At 40.4% G+C, this 23,247-nt stretch overlaps 1 protein-coding gene across 6 annotated transcripts in view; it reads right to left on the minus strand.

Annotated features, from left to right (window-relative positions):
• Nucleotides 1-9,859: 9,859 nt before the first annotated feature.
• Nucleotides 9,860-23,247, minus strand: part of KCNG1 (potassium channel, voltage gated modifier subfamily G, member 1) — a 14,809-nt gene continuing 1,421 nt past the window's right edge. The window contains exons 2-5 of one of the 6 annotated variants that reach the window (XM_014943789.1): nt 22,741-22,921; nt 18,714-18,829; nt 16,743-17,547; nt 9,860-16,240 (exon numbers count right to left, since the gene is read on the minus strand). In XM_014943789.1, the coding sequence (XP_014799275.1) occupies nt 15,470-16,240; nt 16,743-17,501 (1,530 nt within the window). In that variant the 5' untranslated portion in view covers nt 17,502-17,547; nt 18,714-18,829; nt 22,741-22,921 and the 3' untranslated portion in view covers nt 9,860-15,469. Of the gene's footprint in view, nt 16,241-16,742; nt 18,694-18,713; nt 18,830-22,629; nt 22,922-23,247 lie in introns of those variants that run through there. The other 5 variants (XM_014943788.1, XM_014943787.1, XM_014943792.1 and 2 more) reach the window with 5 other exon arrangements.

Consider the following 23,247-nt stretch of genomic DNA (forward strand, 5'->3'; position numbering starts at 1 on the left):
GAATTTTAGGTATGTGAGTGTCTTTATTATTATCTTATTGGTAAGTAAAGTTTCTAATGAAAATGTAACTGTTCAAGACAAAACTGTGCTTAAAACTATATGTTTAAAATACTGCTAGCACAAGTCTGTCTTTTTATAAATATGAAAGCTCTAAGCTGTCTTTTGTAAAGCTACATCAGGAAAACAAGTTTTAAGGACGTTTGCTAGGTGGCACTGCAAGTTAACAAACCAGATCATTCTCTAGGTTGTGAGATGGAATTCAACCTTAGGGAGAGCTGAGAATCGCTTTTGAAAAAAGACCAGGAAAATGGAATAAAATGGAGTAGGGCAATTGATTGGTAAATGCAATATTCCAAGAAAAAAAAAGTAATAGAAATTATCCTTCTCAGGTAAGTTGACAAGGCATTGTTTGTTTCAATGACTTAACCTGAGGGGTTCTTCACATGCTATTTCAAAATGGTTTTGCAGCCAAAATGGATAATTGTACAGAAGAGGGCTATTAGAAGCACTAGCACAAAATTAAATGTAGATCTTAAATCTACAAAGAACCACTGCTAGTATGTTCCAAATATTACTGAAAAGCATTGCATGTTTTCTTACTTGGTTATGGCAGGGGTTTTTTTGGAAAATCAAGGACACTTCTTTTTTTGTCCTTCTTGTTTTGTACAATGAAACTTAAGGCATAAAATCTAAGAAATAATAAAAAAGTCAAAGTCCTCTAAGTCAGAAAATCCCCACACGACAAATTGGGCTTCTTTGGAAAACAAGAACTGAACTTGGAGACCTGATGCATCAAAACAAGCCCAGAAATATATGTGCCCAAAGCTCAGGCCCATTCCTGTGGTAATGAAACTAGGTTGTGAACCTTAGTGTCCCACATGGTACTGCAGAAACATTTGATGCCTATTACCAGTACTTAAAAGACAAAAATAAAAAAAAATCCTGCAGGTGTGTGCAGTGCAAATGTCATGAATGAACCTTGTAACAGCAAGCTGAAGTTTTTGCAGAAACATCAGATAACAAAAGCAGCAATGGGCTCTCCTCTCTAGCTCTCTAAAAAAAAGTGGAGTTACAAAAGCGATGAAACAACGGGATGGAAATAAGCATATTCATTTGTTTAAAGCTTCTATAATTTTAAGCATCTTTTAACTCAGGATTTATTAAAATAGTTTTGAAAGTTTTTCTCTTTAGAATCTTTAGCTTCATGTGTGAGATTAAGCTTATATTCCTTTAATGCTACAATTAAACATCTGCATTATGCTGGCAGAGGAGAGTCTGTCAGACCTCTTGGTTCATGGATGTGAATCAGAAGAAGTTGTCCTGTGAAGTCATGGCACTTCCGTCAGTTTGAATGCTTGTGATTTTCATTGAAATCCGGATGCTGGTCAGAATATAGAAATGAGAAGATGGTGTATTTGTTATTTCCTGCAGTAGAATATCGCAATATCACATACGAAATGGCTAAAATCATGTCTTGGTTAATTAGATGAGTTGTTCCTAAGACTGAGTCATTCTATCGCTGGATATTAAAGAGTTGCTTATCACTGTATATTTTAGAAAAGGTTGACTCGTGACTGTTAGCATGAACTTTATTGCTGTCACTTGATTTACACGTGTCTCTGACTTACTAGCCCGGTGTTTGAAGCAGAATTAAAAAACCCGAGTGCGGGGAGCAGTGGGTACTATAGTGCTTTGATAAAATTGCTGGCTGGGTGCAGGCAGTGTGTGCAGGCCAGGGTGGTGCTTCTCAGCTGGTGGTCTATAAAATTGCAATGGCCTCTAAGACATCAGACGATGATCTTTATAGTGACTGGGGGGAAAAAGCGCACGTGTTCCAGTGCATTTGAAGAAAATGCAGCAAGATAGTTTAACACTCTTGGAAAAAAACCAACACCAAAACCTGAAACAAAAAATCCCCACCCTGCTGTTGAGATCCCCTTCATCCCAAAGCAACCGATTTCTCCAAAAGATACTGGGCGTCTCCTTTTGCCTGGATATGATTGTGTCTGTGAATTGGTAGCAAGAAGACAAAGGCTGAACTCTTTAGGAGAAAAGATTTTTTGTAGACAAAAGTTTATAAAGAGTTCCAGGTTTGGGAACTCTTTTTTTTCCAGATTGGGAAAAAAAAATACTTGCAAATTAAAGATGCTAATATTTTTGATGTCAGGTATTACTTTTAATAGAACTTTTAGAAAATTCTTTTAAAATCTAGGAAGATAACCAATACCTGTCCATAATTTATATCTTTGTAATAGGTAATTGCTAATACATTTGCTCTGATTCACTGGCTGAATTCATGCTGACCACTTTCATTGTGTCAAAAATTTAGTCCTAATAACATTCTTACTAAATCCGTGTTGTAAGACTGCTGAAGTCATTGGTTGCTGTTTTATTCTTTTTATGAGATGTTAACAAGAAGCCCCTCTGCTGGGGCCCGCTGGTGTCGCTGTGAAAGTTGCGATACACTTGGAAGGGGGAAGAGCTGTGGATCAGAATGTAACATGGTTTTGCTTTTTCTTCTGGAGTAAGAGTACATTCAGCCCCTGCTTTCCTTCCTGAATGACACTGAAAGCTCTTGCTTTTTATTCCCATGTAATCACCTAATAAAGGGTGGCAGCTGTTTCTCGTGGGAGAAGGCAAATCTATTGACCTACAGCAGGTCACCTTTATCTGAGATCATCTAGGAAGTACTCTTATCTGGGTGAGAGGAAACTAAAGAGGAATAATATAATGTTGTCTTTTTATTTACAAACCGTTTTTGTGTATTTCAGAAAGAACAATTACCTTGTAAAATGTAATGCCTCACAGCCTGCGGCTGCCTTGTAAATACAAAGATCTTAAATTGCATCGCTGGTTAGTAAAACAAATACACTAAAACACAAGCTTTAAAAGGAAGCTCCTCAAATTCACTTGTTTATTTTTACTGTAGGCAATTAATTGGTTTCTTCACCGTGCTGATAATGAAAAGACACTTTGGATTACTGGTCCAGTTTGTAGTTTGCTTGCAGTTTAATGGAATCTTGTGAAGAACAGTAGAATAAACAGTAACACCACAATCTGTGGGGAAGACACGTGCCCGCAAACAGGCTGAGTTGTAGCAGACAGTTTGCAGTTACCTGGTTAGCAGTGTGAAAATTTGCTTCCTGTTGGCAAGTGATTTCTCAGTGAATGTGCTGAGTGTTACCTGGTTTACAGGCAGCAGAAACATGGATCCATTTTAGTGTCTGCAGAACAAGGGGCAGCTCCATGCTCCAGGTTGGTGAGAAGGTCTTGTAGCAATGGAGCTGTGTAGCTTTATTGCTGAGGCCAAAGCCTGCCCCACACATCCAGGTTTGCAGTGCTGCTCAGGTAAGTTCAATGTTAGGAGGGGAAGTCTCACTGATGCTGTGAAGTGGAGCATCAAGGTGAAGAACAAGATCATCTTTTCTTAACGCTGGTCCGAGTTCTTCCTGCACAGAACCCCTCCCTGCTGGGTTTGGGGTCACTACGTTCACTGAGCAGGTTACTCCCAAGCTTGGACCCACACTGAATGAGAAAAGTGGAGCCAAGTCGTCCTGTAATGGTACGAGAAGCTTGATAAATACAAACAGTGCTGGTTTTTTTTATTTATTTATTTTATTACAGGACTTCAGTCAGAAATAATAGAGTAGTTTTGAAATGGCAGAGATGAATAAAAAGCAGTTACATCACTACAGAGTTTAGCTGGGAGAAGAAAAGGGCGATCAACAACATCAATGCCTGTGGCTGGAGGCTGGAGCTGGAGGCTACTAGACTAGAGTTCCTTAGAGGAAGTACCAGTCCTCTGAATTTCTGGTGGGTGTGATGTGGTCGTACTTTTCCTCCCACATTAACACTCGGAGAAGTGTAAAATATTAACGTGTATTAGGGCAGCAAAATTTGGAGCACAGTTAGCAAACACTGATGTAAACCACAGGAAAACACACACACACGCTGTGTGTTTGTGGTATTAACCTGTGGTTTGTGTTACTGCTGGTTAAATACACTGGCCCCACTGCTTACCTTACACTGCAGCTTTGAAATCTTTGTGGGGAAAATAAATACAGTGCAGGAAAAGCAACAGTACATGATTAGAGCCCATGGTTAGAAAGGAGGTATAAAGATTTCCCAGAGCTTTCTCCTTGACTAACACAGAGTTGTCCAAAAGAGTTATGATTTCATGAATAAGGCAAAAGACTGAGGAGAAATCAGAGTTTCTGCTAAGCTTGGCTGTACTCATCCTGGGCAAGTCACTTTTTCCCCAGTCTGCTCTGTGTGTGTTGTGTTTAAATCTTACTCTAGTGACCAGATCCCAAGGAAGTAATTTAATAAGCATGTTGTTCTAGAACAACTCTAAGAACTAAAATTCATGGATTATGTGACTTGGACAAGGCAGTGGGATATTGCATCTGCTCTGCTGGAAGCAATGAGAAATGCTTGGTCGCTTACAGCACAAATACATTATGATCTTTATTATGCAGTCAGAAGCTCGAGCCATACAGCTGCACGCTCCTCATCCCCACACAGCAGCAGAAAAACAACTGGTATGTTCTGGTCTTGACAGCAGGAAAGGAAACTGTCTTATGTTTTCCTATTCTCTAGTCTTTTATCATTGAATGGGTTAATTTAATCTTGTCTTCACAATATATTTCATATGATTGATTCAGCTGATTGTCAAAGCCAACAGAAATATATCTATGTGATGGTGCTGCTCTGACCTCTTGTTCTTTTTGTTGTGAAGTACTTGCAATTCTAATATTTCACGGTCATGACAAAAACTGTAGCTAAGAACAAAAATTAGCTTCCATCCAAAATGATATCTGTCATATGAATCATATCAGAAAAGCAAATTGATATAAATTCAGTCTAGTCCTATTGGAGTACAAGTTTTCCAGCCAGAAAAGAAGCTATTCCTATTCTGCATCACGGCTACTTAAAATTAGAGTATCTGTTGAAAGCTAGAATTGAACTGGAGCTGTAGCCAGAACCAAGATCTGGCAAGGACTGCTTAGGTAGAAGAATTCAGGTAGAAGAATCCACACAATGTGCGTGGATTCAGCTATAGCCCTCCCCTCGCCGGGGCCCTGACGTGTGTGTTGCCTGGGGGCTTTGCTGACCTGACCCTTCACCATTGGTTGCCACAGGAAGAAACTGGCAGCTGGATGTTCTTGTGGCTTCTCCATGCCCGTGGCACGAGGTCCTTCTGTGCAAATTGGCTGTAGTTTTCTTTGCAAGGTGTTCATGCTGTTGCTAGGAGACCAAATCTCTGCTCGCAAAGAAAGGTTATTTCCAAATTTAAAATGGCTCCTTATATATTTGGCTGGGAAATGAAGTCTCTTATACAAATGGGCATTCACCTGCTCACGAATAGTGAAAGGAAGTTCTTATTTTGTGAAAGAGTTTTCTGACTTCACAATGTAAGGATTTGAAAGTCTTAAAAAATATATCAAACTGTCTAAACTTGTTGGTTTTTTTTTTTATAATATATTTATCTATATGTACACATATGTATGTGCACACCCAGAGCACAGGCATATGCCAGATGCTGTGTGACAGCACCCTAAGTTTTAGGTGGAATTTATAGAAATTATTTCCAGGACATGGGCATTGTCCATATCAGATATGTTTTTGAAACTGCTCTCCTGTTTATTCCTGTACTAGTGGGAGGTATCAGGTGTAACAGTAGTTAGAACTCATTAAAGCACTCTATAGGTGCCGTTTCACCTTCAGTTTCTTAGAACTGGATTTGTGTTATCTCTGTTTTTCCAGTGTTTCGGGTGAGAGTGTTCTTCAACTGTCACTGAAGTTTATTGTGGCAGTGTTTTATCTGAGATGCAAGAAGCAACAGCTGCTTCTTCTGTCCCTTCTTCTGTCCTTTCCTTAAGACTTCTGTGCACTTTTGGAATTAGGTTTATTTTTTAACCTGAACCTCTGACAACAGGGAAGCACATATACCCTGTTTGGCTGTTGTTTAATTTAGAACCTGAACCTCACAAGGTCATTAGGCTTTGGGTGGCAGATTGGGGATCAGTGCCTTGGTGCCATCTTGTTCTTTACAGGAATGAGTGTGGAAGTCCTCCTTTGGCTAAAGGCAAGGTTTGTTTTACATTAACCTTAGAACATCTCCAGCTGACTGCTCTCCCATGAGGAGCGTTTCTCTCTCTCCTCTCAGGGTGAAGCTTACAGCTCGTGTTCTTCTGCTCTCTCCCTCTTCCATGGGTCACTCTAAATTAATGCTGCCACTCCGGATGGAAACTGCTCATTTCAGGCCATTCCTTCTGCAGATGTTGGTGTTCATTTGTCCCCCAGGGAGCTGCTTCAAGGAGAAAAGTAACCCCACCAAAGCAATGGAGCAATGGAGCATCAGTGCCTCTGGGAGGAACGCCTGGGTGTGGGCTCATGGCTGGCTGTGGGAGAGCAGGACACTATAAATTCTGGTTTAGATGACCCTGTACCGTAATGGAGCAGCACTTTGAGCTAAAAATTTACACCCTAGTGATGACATTCGGCATCCATAATGCTTAACTTTTGCTTGCCATGCAGCCTGTTGCTCCGAACAGTCCCTGCTGTTATTTACACCTGCTTTCCCAATGCAGAAAGACAAGGTGGCTCTTTGTATTGATCTTGACCTATCCATTGCATTAAATTCAATAGACCAGTGCTTGGTGATAGTTGTTTTCTCTTTTAAGCATAACACAGTTCGATGTCTCACGAGGAGCATCAATGCCTCTGGGAGGAACGCCTGGGTGTGGGCTCATGGCTGGCTGTGGGAGAGCAGGACACTATAAATTCTGGTTTAGATGACCCTGTACCGTAATGGAGCAGCACTTTGAGCTAAAAATTTACACCCTAGTGATGACATTCGGCATCCATAATGCTTAACTTTTGCTTGCCATGCAGCCTGTTGCTCCGAACAGTCCCTGCTGTTATTTACACCTGCTTTCCCAATGCAGAAAGACAAGGTGGCTCTTTGTATTGATCTTGACCTATCCATTGCATTAAATTCAATAGACCAGTGCTTGGTGATAGTTGTTTTCTCTTTTAAGCATAACACAGTGATGGTTTTGCTTTTTTCACAAATACATTGTAAGTTTGAGAAATATGGATTGATCCTCCAACAGTGAAACAGCAGCAATTTCATAGTTTGTGTTAGAAAAGATGTCTGTATGGGGTTACCTTCTGCTAACTTTAAACATCTAAAGGTTAAGATTAGATTCAAGTTCTTTCTGTAGAGAGAAACAGATCTCTCCTTGGCAGGGTGATGGATCCCAGCTTACCAGAGGTGTCTGGGATGGCTGGGAAAATTCTGCTGAGCCCTGCTGGAGCCCAGTCCACCCTGGTAGATCCCTCACTGAGTGAAGTTGCACAAATAACTTTTTAGCAGTGCTGCCTTAGGCTTTTGCTGGCACCTCGCTGCCATTTGCCTTGGACTGGTATGTGTATTTGTGTGACTGAAGGGTGAACAAGGTCAGGGAATCTTCTCTTCTTACTTACTTTTCAGCAAGACAATTTTTGTGGTCCCACAGCAGCAGGAGTGGTGGTGCTGGTGGAGTAGGAATGAGGGTAAGGCACATCTAAACGCCTTAAACATTGATCAACTGCATGGATACAGCTAACTGGATATTTTAATTTTGTGGCTTTTTTTTTCTTCTTTGAAGCAGATCTTGTAATTTCTTTTATAAATAAAATCCTATCTGGTTACTTAACAGACTGCTCTTGTACAAGCAATAGAGGTGTTTACATTTTCCCTATGTGACCTTGAAGCTTGTTGATTTTAGGCAGATAAAGTCGCATTAGCCTTTTGAAAATTTACCAATATTCCAGGCAAACAAATGCTGCATAAATATTGTTTGTTGGCGTTTATGTAGTGTCAATATGTGCTGCACACAAACTACGGTGATGATGTCTTCATCCTAGCTTCCGTGCAGATCTAACAGCCTGCTCTGGGAAATGAAAGGCCCCGTATACAGAAGCCAAGCAGTGCAAAGGACTGAATATTTGCCTCTATATTTTAAAAACATTTTCTCAAGATATTTCTACGTCCTTTTAAAGGCGACTGGTGTGGACTGATGCTTTAGGATGCTTCAGGTTTCCAGGACTCAGAGGAGAACTGCCGGGAGTGGCCCGTAGATGGCAATGTAGGATCCTTGAATTGGGCACATTCTACACTCTGCAGTGATCAAAATGTGTTATTTCACCGAAACATTGACACACAGGTTGGATTTATAGTGTTTCTCAGTAACTCGTGCCTCTTCTAGCAGAACTGACCAACTCGGTGGCTAGCCATGCATTTTGAATACTAACTATGAAGTTCATAGTTAGAAACGCAATCGTATTAAAATACGGCAAATGACAAATTTTGATTTATAGGGAAAACTTTCCCTTTGGCTTTACATATCAGTAGTTTGCAAAAACTTAAATATGCATCGTGGTCTTGTGCAAGTGCTTGGAGTACTTTAGCTGTGGGCCAGAGTTACTGCTGTCAGTCGAAGAGGAGGAGTCAGTGAGAAAAAAATGCACGTACAGGTTTACACAAGTCCCACCAAGAGAAATGTTTCATTAATGCAGTTTCAGGACTTATAGAGGCCTCTGTGATGGGATGAGGCTGCCAGCCTTACTTCATGCTATTGTTGCTGATGCTTCTTTCCTGTTCCCATCAAGTCATGTTTGTTTTCATCCTGTGATACCCATGTTGAATTTGTGCTCTCTGCTTTCACCTACTAAAAAGATAATTTCACCCACATGCTGTGCCATGTAATGCTTTGCGTCTTAACGTTCCTCACTCAGGTTGTCCCCAGAAACATTCCCCTCCAAAATTAAAGACACCTGCAGTTTCACAGTGTTGGATCTGATTTGCCTGAGGATAGTATTTCTTTGAGTTCCCAAAATGTGCTTCTGTTTATGAGTGAAACTGAGTCATCTTTTCCTTGGTTGACCCGGGAACTACTAGCACTATAAAAGTTATGGATGTTATCACTTGGCTTCTTTGTGACATGAGGTGTATCGGAAATGAAAACGAGCAGCACTACTTCAATTTATCATTCAGTAATTCTGTCAAAATTTTATTTCTATATATAATTAAATATAGAAACTTTTGCTAATCCACACTACTTTGTTCCTGCAGTAGGCACCATTTAAATTATATTCTTATCTTCAGCAGAAAGATAAACATCATTATTCTTGCTGACCACTTTACTTGCATGACTGAGAGCTGTAAATTTAGCTGTCTAGTTTTGGAAACAAATGGCCTTGTTTTTTTAAAAAATTGTAATCTCCAGATGAAGGCTGGGAAGGACTTGCATTCCAGGTCAGTCACTTGAGCAGGCTAATTATTGTGGTTTACAGCCCCATTTCTCTGGACCCACAATGAATGTAGGAATAAAATTATGACCCTAATTAAGTATGGCTACAAAACTGCAGTCATTAAAAAGGGTATCTGATAAAGGAGAAGCTGAAACCTTAGCTTGACAGCGTTACATGTGTTTATGTGCCCTAGCTGACTTCACTGTTGCACAAAGCTGCTCAACTCATGTCACAAGGGCTACAGGGATAATGAATTAATATTTATAAAGTGTAGCAAATATGCTCTAATTACCCTAATTGGCCTGCTGTGTTTCCAGTTATGACAGAACTTTATTTCTGTTCAAGTGACATTTGCTTCTGGATTAGTTCCTGCAGGCAAAGAGAAAGGAAAAGCCCTGTTGGACAGGGCAGAAACATCCCCTGACACTGTGCTCCTGCAGTTTCTTCACCAGGCTTTTGGCAGAGCTAATTGCATTCAGTAATGTCTTTAGTGATTTCTAGGGAGTATTTCAGAAGATATGAGATGCTGGAAAATGACAAAGAAAGACAATGAGCAAAAAGGGAGGAAGGTCTAGTTTTATTGTTAATAATTAATAGACCAATCTCTGAACTTTTTCAGTTTGGAAGCACAGGCAAAATTCTCCTTGACTTTATTTGTGGTGTAGAAATTTACCTTTATTTGTGGTGTATGATTTTACATAGTGACTGACAGCTACCAAACAAGGAAGCCTGTCCTAAGGACTTACACTCTAATGTTACAAGACAAGACAGAACATGCACAGAGCTGAATTGGTTTAGTGAAGTACAAGTTTTGGACCTAAAATGGTCTTCACTTTCCTGGTTTTTATACGATTGTTACTATGTTAGAACACTGAGATCATGGGATTGTTAAAATGCTGCAGAGGAAGTGGTAAATCAGTGAGTGGGTAAACCTAGTGTTAAGCATTTTCTGTTCTAGCAATAGAACTTCTGAAGTGTATTTTTGTTGATGAGGGTGACATTCAGCCAGTACCATGATCTCTAGTTTCATGCCTTCAGTTCTGTCTGGTTTCTGTAGGTTGCACTCTTTGTGCCTATGGGATAGTACAGTTCCACCATCTCAGGCGGCATCATACTTTGGTTTTTGGGGTTTTTTTTCCTTTTATTTTTGGTACCCAGGTAAACTTTTGGATAAATAGAAATGAAATTCACTGTCAAATCTTCCATAAGGTAGCCAACAGAACACAGGGAATACTGGGCCATTTGTAGCAACTACTGATACGATGAGTGAAACTCTCTGGCCCTAAGCCAGAGTCAACTGATCAGATTAGGGGTTAATGGCCCTGACTGACTCCTGAGCAGAGACTAATGGCACAGTCTTCCCAGTTACATTTGCCACTTTGTTTAACTGCTGATAAACATAGTCAATCAAATCTGTGTAGGTTTAGGAGTATCCAGGTCACTTTTCAGCCTGTTGCAAACCCAAGAGAGGGATGTGAAATTTTGTAGCTTTGTTATGAGAAAGATCTATTCCTTTCCTCCTGTTTTAACTTGCCAGTCTTTTTCTTATCTAATCAAAACAAACAAATAAACAAACAAAAGTAATTGTATAGAACAGACTATTTTACAGTCAGGCTTGAGCTGCCAAGAACTGTTATGTTTGCCGCTGTCTTATTGTTTCAAACTGACCCTGACCAAGAACAAGGTGACCTCTCTGGACCTGGATTCTTTGTGCTGCTTCGTATTCCTTGGTCCCCACATAGAATGAATGAGAAGTAGAAAGGACAAATGATGTGGAATTAATCAGTGGTTCTGTACAATTGCAGAGTAGGACTCTGATTCACCTATCTTAATGTTGGCCTTTTAATGTGACACCTGAATTTGGGATCTGGTTTATTCTAGGCTTACTCTATTAATAAATAAAAAATAGAGATGACTACATATCTCCCAGTGGTGATTCAGATCTTTTGACAATGAGGCCACCACTTCAGGCACTTTGGTAAGTGCCTAAAATGAATTTTTACTCTGATTCCCAGTCTGTAGCCTAAAGGACTCTTTGAGTGGAAAGCTTTTGTTCACAGAGATTCCTGTGAAACCTTGGTTTTAGTTACAGAGGAGAGCTATAGCGGTAGGAATGAGAACATTCTACAGCAAAAATGTTTGCTTTTGCATCAGCCTGAATACCCAGTGAAACTCTACCCACATGAGTCATGAATATATAGACCATGCCAGTTTTCCTTCCCAGACATGCATCTGATGATGTGTAAATCCATGAATCAGTTCTGCATGATTTTTTAATTGTTTAATTGGACATTGCTATTGTGGTATACAACCCCATTTTTCTGGACCCACAATGAATGTAGAAATAAAACTATGACCCTAATTAAGTTGCTATTATTTGGACACTGACTATTCAGTGACACTACTAAAGCCTCTGACTATGGAAATCTGGAGTATTGAATTACAGTGGAAAAAATTAAAAAGGGACAAATGGAGACAAGTCCTACACAGTCCTTAAAAATAAGTTTCCCTAAGACCTTGACCTATAATGAATGTTAGTGTAATACAAATTATTCCAACTCACCTTGTAAATAATGTTCTTTTATGTACCGTTAGAGAAGCCTTGTGACTCTGTCTTCCTTTACCAGTGTTGCAATCACCAAGTGATTTTAATTACTTTTGTTCTTGTTTTTGAGGAAGAAGAATTGAGGAGGGAAAGATTTTGGAGAACGTAATTTAATATACCACTTTAAGTGGAAATTCTAGTTTTATCAAGGATTTTTCTCTTTCTCAATCTCCACAGATCCTTCCTGTTCCTTTCTGAATCTGTTAGATTCTTTGGTCAAATAGTTAAAATATTTTAAAGTCATGTCCCAATTAACTGTGATTGTGATTCTCGGGACAACATGCAAGAAAGAGTTTTTCCTATAAAAGCTCCTGAATTGGTACCTAGATTTTTCTGTACTGAGATAGTTTCATTTCCTAGGAAAAGCTTTCTATTACAGCCAGCTTCCTTCAGCTAGCAATGCTCGTAGCCTAAATTCTCCCTCAACTGCTGCTCACTTCTCATATTAACCCCAGGTTTTCAAGCATGCCTATAGCACACGTGACAGTCTTTCTATACCATAAGAAGCACATGAAAATGAAAGGAGAACCTAACACTTTATTAATCGAGACTAATACAGCTACTGCTGTTTGAATTCATACTGTACATATTACTGCAGTATACAGAGGATAATATAGACAGCAATGCAAGCCTTTCTCTACTGGAGACATGCACCACTCTTTATCAGTGGCAATTCAAACGATTAGTTTGACTTCATAAAAGCACGAAGTGTTTTTATTGGAACTTTCTTGTTGACTGCACATGCTGTTAAAATGCAAAAAAGGAGTGATAGCTGACTTGGTTGCTGTCAGCTGTGTCACTGGAAACAGCTTTTGAATCAATCCATAATTTTCATGAATTTGACTAAAACTTCAGATAATATACTGTAAAGAGGCATAATCATCTTAAACCTTCAGCCTTCTCAGTAAAAGCTGGAACACAGCATGTGGGTTTCATACTAATGTTGTGCTCTTAAGATGTATAGCTGGATTTATTTAGCATAAGGAATACAGTATGCATTACCTCCTGTAAAACATAAGCTAGTTTGTTACAGTAAAACATGTTGATATGCGTAAAAGTCATGTGTTGCCAAGAACAAAATTACATTGGGGTACATCCTGGATGGCTTATTTGTTCCTGGCTTAAGCAGGACTTGCAACAGGGAAGATGCATTCATGGGTTTGCTCAACCAACACCCAACTTCAGGGTGATATTTTGGGGTTGGGTTTTTTTTCTGGACAAGGGCTTCAGAATCAAGCTATAATTTCGGGATAAAAAGTAAAGTGATACATGAAATAAATGAGCATTAACTTAAAATGTAGAGACATTGAGTAATTGGATGGACCTTCAGCAGCAGCATAACATAGAAATAAGCTTGGGTTTTATTTGGTAATTCTTGATTTCTCCTTATATTCACATACAGCTTCTTATTTATGGCTCAGCCTGTCAAACGCATTCTTAGATAAGCAACTATTGCTCACAGGACTAATCTAATTACCAGTTCTTTTTATAATGAATGCTGACACAAAGGTAGAAGGATGTATAGAACTTGTGTTGAAGCCAATGCTACAGATGATCAAACAGTTTTGAAATTAAGAGTATTTTGGATGGAAAATGTGTCCCTTTTTTGTCACGATGTTCCTGTTTTTTGTCCAACTCTAATTAAAGCTGAAGAACAAGAGTGAAAAGCTGGTTACATTCGTAACTCTGGCATATAATTGATTGCCAAGTGTTTAAACTGGATATTTAGCACTCTGCAGTAATGCTCCATGGGCGTATTTACCTCCAACAGGCAGAAGAATGCTAAAGCCCTAAGTATTTGTAAAGCACATTTTTAAAAGTTTTGGAATAATTCCTAAACAATAAGCATAAGAACATCGTCAAATTATATTTTAAATACATGGGCTTGGCCAAACAGCATAGGCTGAGGAGTTAATTCTACCTTTTTCTTTTTTTTCTTTTTAAAAGACAATGTATGTGTCCTTGGCCTTAATTTAAATCGCAAAACCATCATGCATTCTGGCGTTTCTAGCAAACTGCTCCAGAAATGCCAATAAGTAATTGTATTTCTGAAAATTAGGCTAGAGAAGTATTGCTGAATGTGATGGGAACTTCTAAAATCCCCTACCCCTTAACTAATGACTAACTTTACTAAAATAGAGGGGAAACTCTTAAGATTAGCTTTTCTTTTCCTCTGAGCACACATGAAATCAAACAAGTGGATTTAATTCTTTTCTTAAAGTTCTAGACTTTTCTCCTGAGCTGCTACGAAAGCCAGTCTCATTCCCTCTAAAATAACTGGGAGGTCTGTCATTAATCTCCATAGTAACCTGCGCCAAACCCAAGTGTCTCATTGACCCCTGTGCTCCCACTGACTTCAGGAGGAGAATCTAGACCAAGACACGCGTGTGGATGAAGAATACACAGTTGTGTTTTGGGACCTTAATTGCTTTTTCATATCCTGTTTAGAATTTTCTCCATTACTGTGATGTCTGTAATGATGGCAAAGGTAGAGCTAATTAAACCTTAAGTCCTCATGACTGAGGATGGTAAAGTATAAAGCTGTCAGTACCCCCCCACTCCATGACTCAAATGATATTTTCTTTTTTTCATCATTGGCAACTTCCCACGACCATATATTTTCTGCTCCTTTTAAAGAACAAATGCTGAATGTGAATGGGTAGCCGCAGTGTCGATTTGCCAAGTAATGGTAGGGTGTCCCCTGGAAACAGGCCTCTTTTAATTCTGTTTCATATTTGAGGTAAAGTAAAAACATGGAAACAGATGGTAGGGAACGACTGGTATCTCATCATGCATATTTCATTTGATTTGCAGCTAGTTACCTCTTGATAATAATATTAAATGCTACAAAACTCCAAGATTTTGTTCCTGGGAATACTGCATTCCATGAGAAAGGATCAACACTAACTTCAATTAGATTTTGAAGCTGGTGAGCTATAAGTATTTACATCTTTAGCAACATTATGATACAAACAGCTCGATCCTTCTTTTCTGGTATGTTTAGGGCTGACTTAAAAAAAATATACAGTTGCTGTTGTGAATGACAAATCTTACTTAATGTTTTTTTAAGAGCACAATGGGACAAACATCTGTGGTTATTTCCATTACACTCTAAGGCGTTTTACTAGGAGAAAATTTAGCCATTATTTTAGTTGTATTTACATTATTTATATACAAGAAGAGCAAGAAAAATGGCAGCCTGTTTAATGATTATATACATTGTGATTCGGTTGGAAAAATGTGTATTACAAATGGCAAAACAGCCTGTCAAGTACATAATTATAGGTTGTTCTTTTTTTTCATCAGAGAACTTTTAATTCCTAAAATCCCACTGCTCGATCTCAGTGAAAGATCTGTCCTATACATTCTACTTGGGGGGGCGGGGGGGTGGTGGAAGAAACAGCATAATAATAGACTTAAACCACATCAGTTATGGGTTAATAGCTCCTTTTCTTCATTTTAATATGAGAGTTACCTTTGTAAAATGCTTCCAAAGCAAATAAAAAGATGGAACCTGACACAACAAAACATTACTTGACATTGGGAGAAATGGTAACTTAAATTTCATTCATTGTCCCTATTCTCAGAAGAGATACTGGGGAATAAAATATCACTACCTTGTGACGTATTGGTTATCTGAGACTTTGTTTTTAATAAGAACTGAGCTCTCCTGTACATTATTCTTTCCTGTTCTTGCTTTAGCTCAATGTAGGAGCGTGAAAACGTGTGGAAGATGGAGGTGACTGGAAATGCCATGAGGAGGATGCCACTCAGGATGCTGCTTAGTGCCACCACTTGGCCGGGAATACTTCTGGGAACCATATCTCCGTAGCCTACCGTGGTCATGGTGATGACAGCCCACCAGTAGCACGCGGGGATGCTGGTGAACTCCTGCGAGTCCGCCATCTCGTTCTCGATGACGTACAGGAGGGGTGCAAACAGTGCGATGGCCACGCAGAGGAAGAGGAGCAGGAGACCGAACTCTCGGGTGCACCTGCGAGCGGTCAGCCCCAGCGTCTGCAGCCCCAGGGAGTGCCTGGCCAGCCGCATGACGTAGAGAATCCTCAAGGCACGGAGAATACGGAGGACCAGACCTACTTTGTCCAGGTAGATGCTCCCGGAGCTGGGCTTTTTATAGCCCACGGAAGTGTTGTCTAGTAGCAAAGTGATGTAGTATGGCAGGATGGCTATGATGTCTATCAGGGTTAATGGTCTCCGCAAAAATGCAAACTTGCTCTTTGCCTGGATGAATCTTAGCAGGAACTCCAGGGAAAACCATGCCACACAGACAGACTCCACAATGAAAATATTGTAGCACATCTGGGAACACTCACCCTGCAGGAAAGAGGAGGAGTTTGTAATCGGCACTGGATAATAACTATTTTAGTTGGTACGGTGACAGGAAGAGAGGTTTCTGTGTTGTTTTTTTTTAAACCCAAAATATTAAAGGAATTGAAGCTGTTGCTATGGGGAAAGACGTTGACAAATTGGAACCAGTTAAATGCAAAACTTAGAAAGGATCTACTTATTCCACAGAAGATATTGCTTGGTAATTTCAGGCTTTCTAAATAACAAATACAAAGCTTAACAAGGTAATATACAGTTGTATCAAAGAGTGCACACTAACAACATTTTCTCTGGACATAACACTTGATATCATTACGTCTATTACAAGTAATTGAACATAGTCATGTGAGATTTCAAATATTCTTTGTGTTATTTTCCCCCCTCTAAAGACAGCTGCAAAATCCCTGTTGAAATCAGTACCATCAGACCTTGTACTTGTTCTGTGCTTCCCAGCACATACCATTTTCTTTTTCCTGGAAAGCTAACTTACCTTTTCCTCCTCCTCCCTCAGGTCAGGCATGGTGCTGATGGATAAGTTCACTGCTGTAATAGTTACAAATAAAACAGACAAACAAGCAAACACCTTTCCAGGGAGGCCAGACTGCGGCCTTTCCACCATGTCTTGCAACTTTTTCATGCACAAGCCAATTTTTGTCTCCTCTACTGTTTCACCTGTTGTATCATTTTCTATGAGGTCATCCTCCCGTTCATTTATTTCTGTAAACTCCTCCATTTTTTGCAGATATCTCCTTTTACAACACGAGTCCAAGTTGTCTTCCTCAATTCCCCAGTAGAGCAGCTCCTCTTGGAAAGACAGCGCACACATCTCACGCAAGAGCCGAAGTTTTCCAACCCGCAAAAAGGTCAGGATTGTCCTGAATGCTCCTGGGTTGCGGTCAAAAAAGAATTCATTACATGTCACGTCATAATCATCACAGATGTTTAGAATGTCGTCAAAATTGTTACAGAATTTTAGTTGTCCCAAACGTGTCAATGGGAACTCATCAAGTGTGGTCCATGGGAGCAAATACTTAATGCCCCCTACGTTTATAATAATATGGTGCTTCCGATCATCGGGGTGAAAGCCTTTCAGGAGATCCTCTTGAGGGTGAATTAGCTTGGCTCTTTGGTAAAAGACTCCCTTTAGGGTTTCTGTTTCTGGAAAGAATGTGTGGTTGAAGGAAGCATCTGAAGCACAGCTCAGGGCACTATAGTCATAGTCGGAATTTTCTCCAGGTAGAAGAGTCATCTTGGCAGATAACTTCACATCACTTTGCTACTTCTGCAAGTGTCTTCTGGAACAAAAAACATATATGGGTTGAGTGTATGAGTGGTTGTTTTCAAGTTTGGCATAAATGTAGTGATTGGAGCTTAAAAACATTTAAGGCTGATAAAAACAATTGAAAGAAAACAGCAGTGGCTGAATATGGTCATAAGACCTTTCTGGTGAGACTGGGTTTGTGTCCATCTGGGTAGAACTGACTCTATCCTGCATATGGCAGGATGTTGCTGGTTCAGAATGGAAGTGTAAAAAGTGTGATAGTATCACGTAAGAACACAGAATTCAAGTGTGTCTTGTAGTAAGAAAATTATAACTTTTTTATTTAACTATTACACATAAATTCTGAAGTATTTCAGTACTCATTAAGTATATAGAAAGAATCAGAAGTCAATTATGCTGTAATTCAGTAAATACCACTTCTAAAAAGTAGTACAAGACTAATTTCTAAAAGGCCATATGGAAACAATTTTGGGAAAAAAATGCCACTTGTATTGATGATCACATAAAATGTTTGTATAAAGTTTATATACATTTACTGGCATGACAACTCCCTTTCCATGGCTTCAATTACAAGAGATTTGTTAAGAAATACATGATTTCTACATAAACATTGGAATACTATTTCAGTTGTAACTAACACCCTATCTGCAGTAATGGGTCTTTGTCCTTACAATGGATTGAACAGTAGCTGAGAGCCAAGGTGAACGCTTTCACCTCTGATTATAAGAATCCAAAAAGATTGGATGTCTTATGATGTCTTTGAAAATTATATTTAAATTCTGCTCACACAACACTAGTATAAAGTCTGGGGAAGGAAGTGACCACAGAGTACAAATGGGTATAAAAAGCAGGTACTGGAAATGTTAAACTTTTTGCCTCCCAAACTCTCTGCATTTTAGAAGTCAGACTGCAAGTCTGCTCACCCCCAGGAGAGTTGTACAGTACTGCTTCTAGATCTTCCAGCTCTACACTCAGCTGCAGCTTAATGCATGGAGTTACTGAGTTTCATTTGATAAGAGTATTTATTTATTAAGTAGATTGTACAATAAATAGATTTTAATTATGCACAAGTATTCTGACTTTCCAGCCTCGAGTTCACCAGAAAGTAATAAATATTACACTTCAGTAATTGGCTTCAGTAGGAGTACACAGTTTTGTTCTTTCCCTGGCTGTACTTACCTCCCCTTTGATATGCACCCTGAAGATATATACCCCTGCTAGGGTGACTTCCTTAAACACACAACTGTTGTTTTCAGAAGCTGGGGCTTATAAAACACACCAATAGTGTTACATACCTATTATAGAAGAAAAACCCATGAATATACAACAGCAAAATACTTAAAACACATAGCTGCATTTCAGTTTAAGAGCAACAGGCTTTCTTTGCTGCAAGTGGACTTAAAATGCTGCTTTCAGTAAAATACTATCTCAGTCCTGCTCCTAAACTTCCCCTGGGGATTACTCTGAACAGGGCAGTTCCTTATATACTCTTACAAACAGGTGGCCCCAGGTGAGCTTTGGATGGAGTGGTATTTCCTGATTTCTTACCTGTAATTCTCTTCAGTACAAAGGAAATCATTAATTTACTTACCTTTAGGGCGTGTGGATAAACAAAAACCTACAGGAATATACAAGAACGGACAAGGCATGATTCAGATCTTCCAAGAGCTGTGGTAGCAAAGAGGTAAGCTTTGTCACTTCTATCACAAAGTGGGATCTCTATTGCTAGTGATTTGAGAACAGCTATTTGGCAAGTAACCTGTTTTCCATGCCAAAGTCTTAACTGTGTTTAGCTTTCAGTGCCTTATCACTACCTACTGGCTTGTGTTGCTGAGTTGCTCTGTCTTTGCTCCAGAGTTACAGCTCTGGAAATCCCCAGGGCAGGGCATGGGCAATTCTCAATGCCTCTGGAATTACCGGTGGGTGCAAACGATGGCAAAATCCCACAGGCCTGCACTCAAATAAAATTCCAATCGATTTCAGTTTGTCTTTTGCCTCAAGAAAGACTGAGCGAAGCCCTGCTGACCTGAAAGTCTTTTCTTCGGAAAGCACATTAACGCGAAACGTAATTGTATTTAAAAGTCACATTCTAGGAAATTCTAGTCAATACTGGGATTATCAGTGGAGCTTCATGACAAATGATGGCACTCTGCCATTGCCCGCTGGAAAAGCTGCAGGACTCAGATAAATGAAGGGATCTGAGGAGAGCGATAGCCGGCTCCGATAGTGCTGGCTGGAGCATGTTGAACAGAGGAAGTACAGAACAGATGAACTTGCAATTACCCTGACATACAGTCCCATCACATGAAGCACTCCGAACGACCTCAGAGCTGGTCTTCTGGTAAAGCACTCCTGAGATACCATCAGCAGAAGTAATGCCACTGGGAGTTCAAGCTATAGGTCTGATATGGGAAAACAGGGCTACCTGATGTATGTTTACGAAGGGCTCCTTTTCTTAGAGCAACTGTTGTTTAACCTAGAAACAAGCGTTTTCCCCTCTGCCTCAACTATGTCTAAGGCAGGGCCGGCCCAAGGAGAATAAAGATTATGATTGATATAAGACTATGGATAAATGGGAGCCGTTAACTGTTTTCCCTTCTGTAATACCAGATGATGTTGGTTAGCAACAACTTATCCTCTGAATCTCAGCCAGGAAAAATGAGGAGGCAGCTCATCTCTGTCGCTGGTTTGATCTCCCACCGCATCCATTGTTGACACAATGGGAAGAAATGGGGAGAGGGAAATGTAAATGTTCTGTGTGTGTCAGAGCCACGCTGTAACCCTGAGGCATCAACTGTGAGACAACAGAGCAAAGAAAAAAAAGTTTCTTACTTCGCTTCCAGCTTCTCGACCTGTGCGAGACAATAAATTGGACAAATTAATCCCCTGTGTAACACACTGAATGACTGCAGTCACAAAAGTGGCTCCTTCTTTTTCCATAACCAGAGCTGACAAGCCCACAGATCCCAGGTAGGCAGTTATGGTATTTGACGCTGTGCGTGTATTATTTACGCATTCTTTGCCTCAGATACACATAGCATCATATCTAAGGGGGAAGAAAATGAGAAAATAAAGGACAATAGAAAAGATGGCCTGACTTGAAGGAAAGGGGGAAGGAGAAAAATAAAGCCATAGATTTGTCTGTATCTTTCTTCTTTTCCTTTGGAAGGTGCTTTTACAGAACGATGGTCAGTGCTGCTTTAAGAAGGGAGAGATCTAATTAATGGAAGGGGCTTTTTTGCTATTGAGCTTAAAAACCAAGCAAACTGTTTTATTCATACATTGCAGACTGATGAAACTGGGGATGGCTGTAAGAAATGCATTAAGGATTAAAGACAACACACTGGAATGTAAGGTCAGACAAACACATTAGCCTATCGCAACGATTTTCCCAACAATTAAACAAGATGAACTTTAAGGATATGCAGTAACAGTAAAATCTTCATATAAAACTGCTCTGTTTAAGTAAGGACCAATGGTAAAATCCCTCCTTGCCTGAGATAGTATTCTGCCCTTTAATGCTTGGGACTGTGTGAAGCCCAGCTCCCCTGCTGAGAACATGTTCTCATCTTGGGCAAATCACCTCTCTGAGCACCGTTTCATATTTTGTTTGGAAGCTTACTGGGGCAAGAACTGTCTCTTAGTACATTATACAATCCTGATTGTTGTTCTGGCTTCTAGAAACTACGGTAATACTGAATAACTGGCCCATGACAAAGGCTCTTGGTGACTCTAAATGGCGTGATGTGCATGTGAAGCAAGATACAACATCTCTTCAAAAAATCTGTCCTGCACAAGATGATATTCTTATCCATTACATCTGGTGAAGAAATTGAATTAGAAATCTGTACTGCCCTTACTTTCAGCCAAAATTCAGGCAGGGTGCTAGACCCCTAGACAATGGGGTTAAAGATGCCCTTCCGAGGAGATAAATAGAAATCATGAGTAACATGCTAAAATTCCACTGCAAGTGTTGTTTCCCCCCCTCAGTGTCCTCTGCAGTATTTTGAATTCTGCAGTGCATCTCTGATGTAATCAGAGCTCCTGCAAGGAGTCCTGGTACTGCTCTGTGATGCAGACAATTCAAAGTTGTGCCTGGATGATAGCAAGCATGGAAGGAAGATGCACAACTCCCCCCTAGACTCTTCCATCAATTCCAGTGCCTGGAACTTGTCTCTGTTGCTTTTTACCATTTGTAAATTCAGTAACTTTTCTGAAAGAATTCCATAAGAATCTGCTTTGCAGTTTAGTGATCCTTCCTCCTTTATTCTTTCCTTAGTTAAAATAAGCAATATTTTCAAGCAGTGTTAAATTCAGGTATCTTCTGACACATGATTTCCATACCTTATCAACACTGTCAGGGTACCCTCCTGAAATACTTTAAACTATACTCGTGCAGCTCTTTATGTAGTAAAAACCGATCTCAAACTTCAACTCTGCTTCCAAAGTGAACTTCCAGCCAAATCAAAGTAAAACTTATAAAGGTCAATGTATAATAGGAAACAAAACTATCCTGAAAAACATATAATCTGTAAAAGTATGCTTATATCCGTATATTGCTCTCCCTGATCTGGACAGATGCTTTTTAGCGTCTTATGACAACCTACAAACCGAATTATAACAAATATGTTATTCAGCATTTGGTTTTATAAACCCGAGCCTTACTCTGATGATAATAATCAGAAGTGAAATAACTTTGCAGATAACTTATATCCCCAGGAGAATGTTCTGAAATACATTAGAACTGATAACTATAGTTATTTTCCTGCTGGGAAATATATTTATGCCAACAAATTTTAATAAGTCACATTCAAAGCAATCTCTTAAACATATTTTTAAAAAGTAAAGGAGTTGTCATTTATTCATGTAGATACATATTTTGCCACTGAAATGAAGAGATACGTAGTCATGGAAGAGTTATTTTACGCGTGTTGTCCCCCCCCCAAGTCTTTCCAATGAAAAAAACAATCTGCCAGAAACACATTGCCTATCAAGAATAGTTAACGATGTGTTATTTGCCAACGAACAGAAGTCAGTAAATAGATCAATATAACAGACATCTCTTAATTCTTTTAAAATTAAAGCTACAAAGGACCTTCAGATTAGGCAAAGAAGCAGAAATTTGAAACACAAGCCTCCATACTGCGCAGAGACGGGACCCGGGGAGAGGGAGAGCCGGGGAAGGGGAAGACGGAGCATCACAAACCGAGCCCGACGGATCAGCCTCGACAGCCGTCAGCCTCCTCCGCGGCGGGACAGGAGAGAGCCAGGGACGAGCCGAGCGGGCCCCTTCACCAGCCGACCGCCTCCCGCTGCCGGCAGCGCGGGCAGCCCGCCGCCGGGGAGAAATGACGGCGCGGGGGGACAGTCCCTCTCTTCCATCCCTGCTGCGGGAGAAAACCTGTTGCTACAACCCGTCCGCACCGACCGACGCGACCCCCCGCCCCGCTCCCCGCCGCGCCCACCCCTCCGGCGGTCGCATTCCCAGGGGAACCCCGCACCGGGCGGCCCCGACCGGGGCTCTGCCTCCCGCCGCGGGGCGATACCCGCAGCCCCCCGCGGCAAGAAGCGGTCCCGACCCGCTCCTGGAAGAAAAAACTTCCCTGGAAACTTGCCTGCAAGTTGCCCGCGGGGCCGGGCAGGGAGCGCGGCCGCCGGGAGCCCCGCGGCGTGGGGTCGGCGGCGGCGGCGGGGCCGAGCACACGGCGCTGCG

The sequence above is a fragment of the Calidris pugnax genome, unplaced genomic scaffold, assembly GCF_001431845.1.
Source record: "Calidris pugnax isolate Ruff unplaced genomic scaffold, ASM143184v1 scaffold118, whole genome shotgun sequence".
In the NCBI taxonomy this organism is placed as follows: Eukaryota; Metazoa; Chordata; class Aves; order Charadriiformes; family Scolopacidae; genus Calidris; species Calidris pugnax.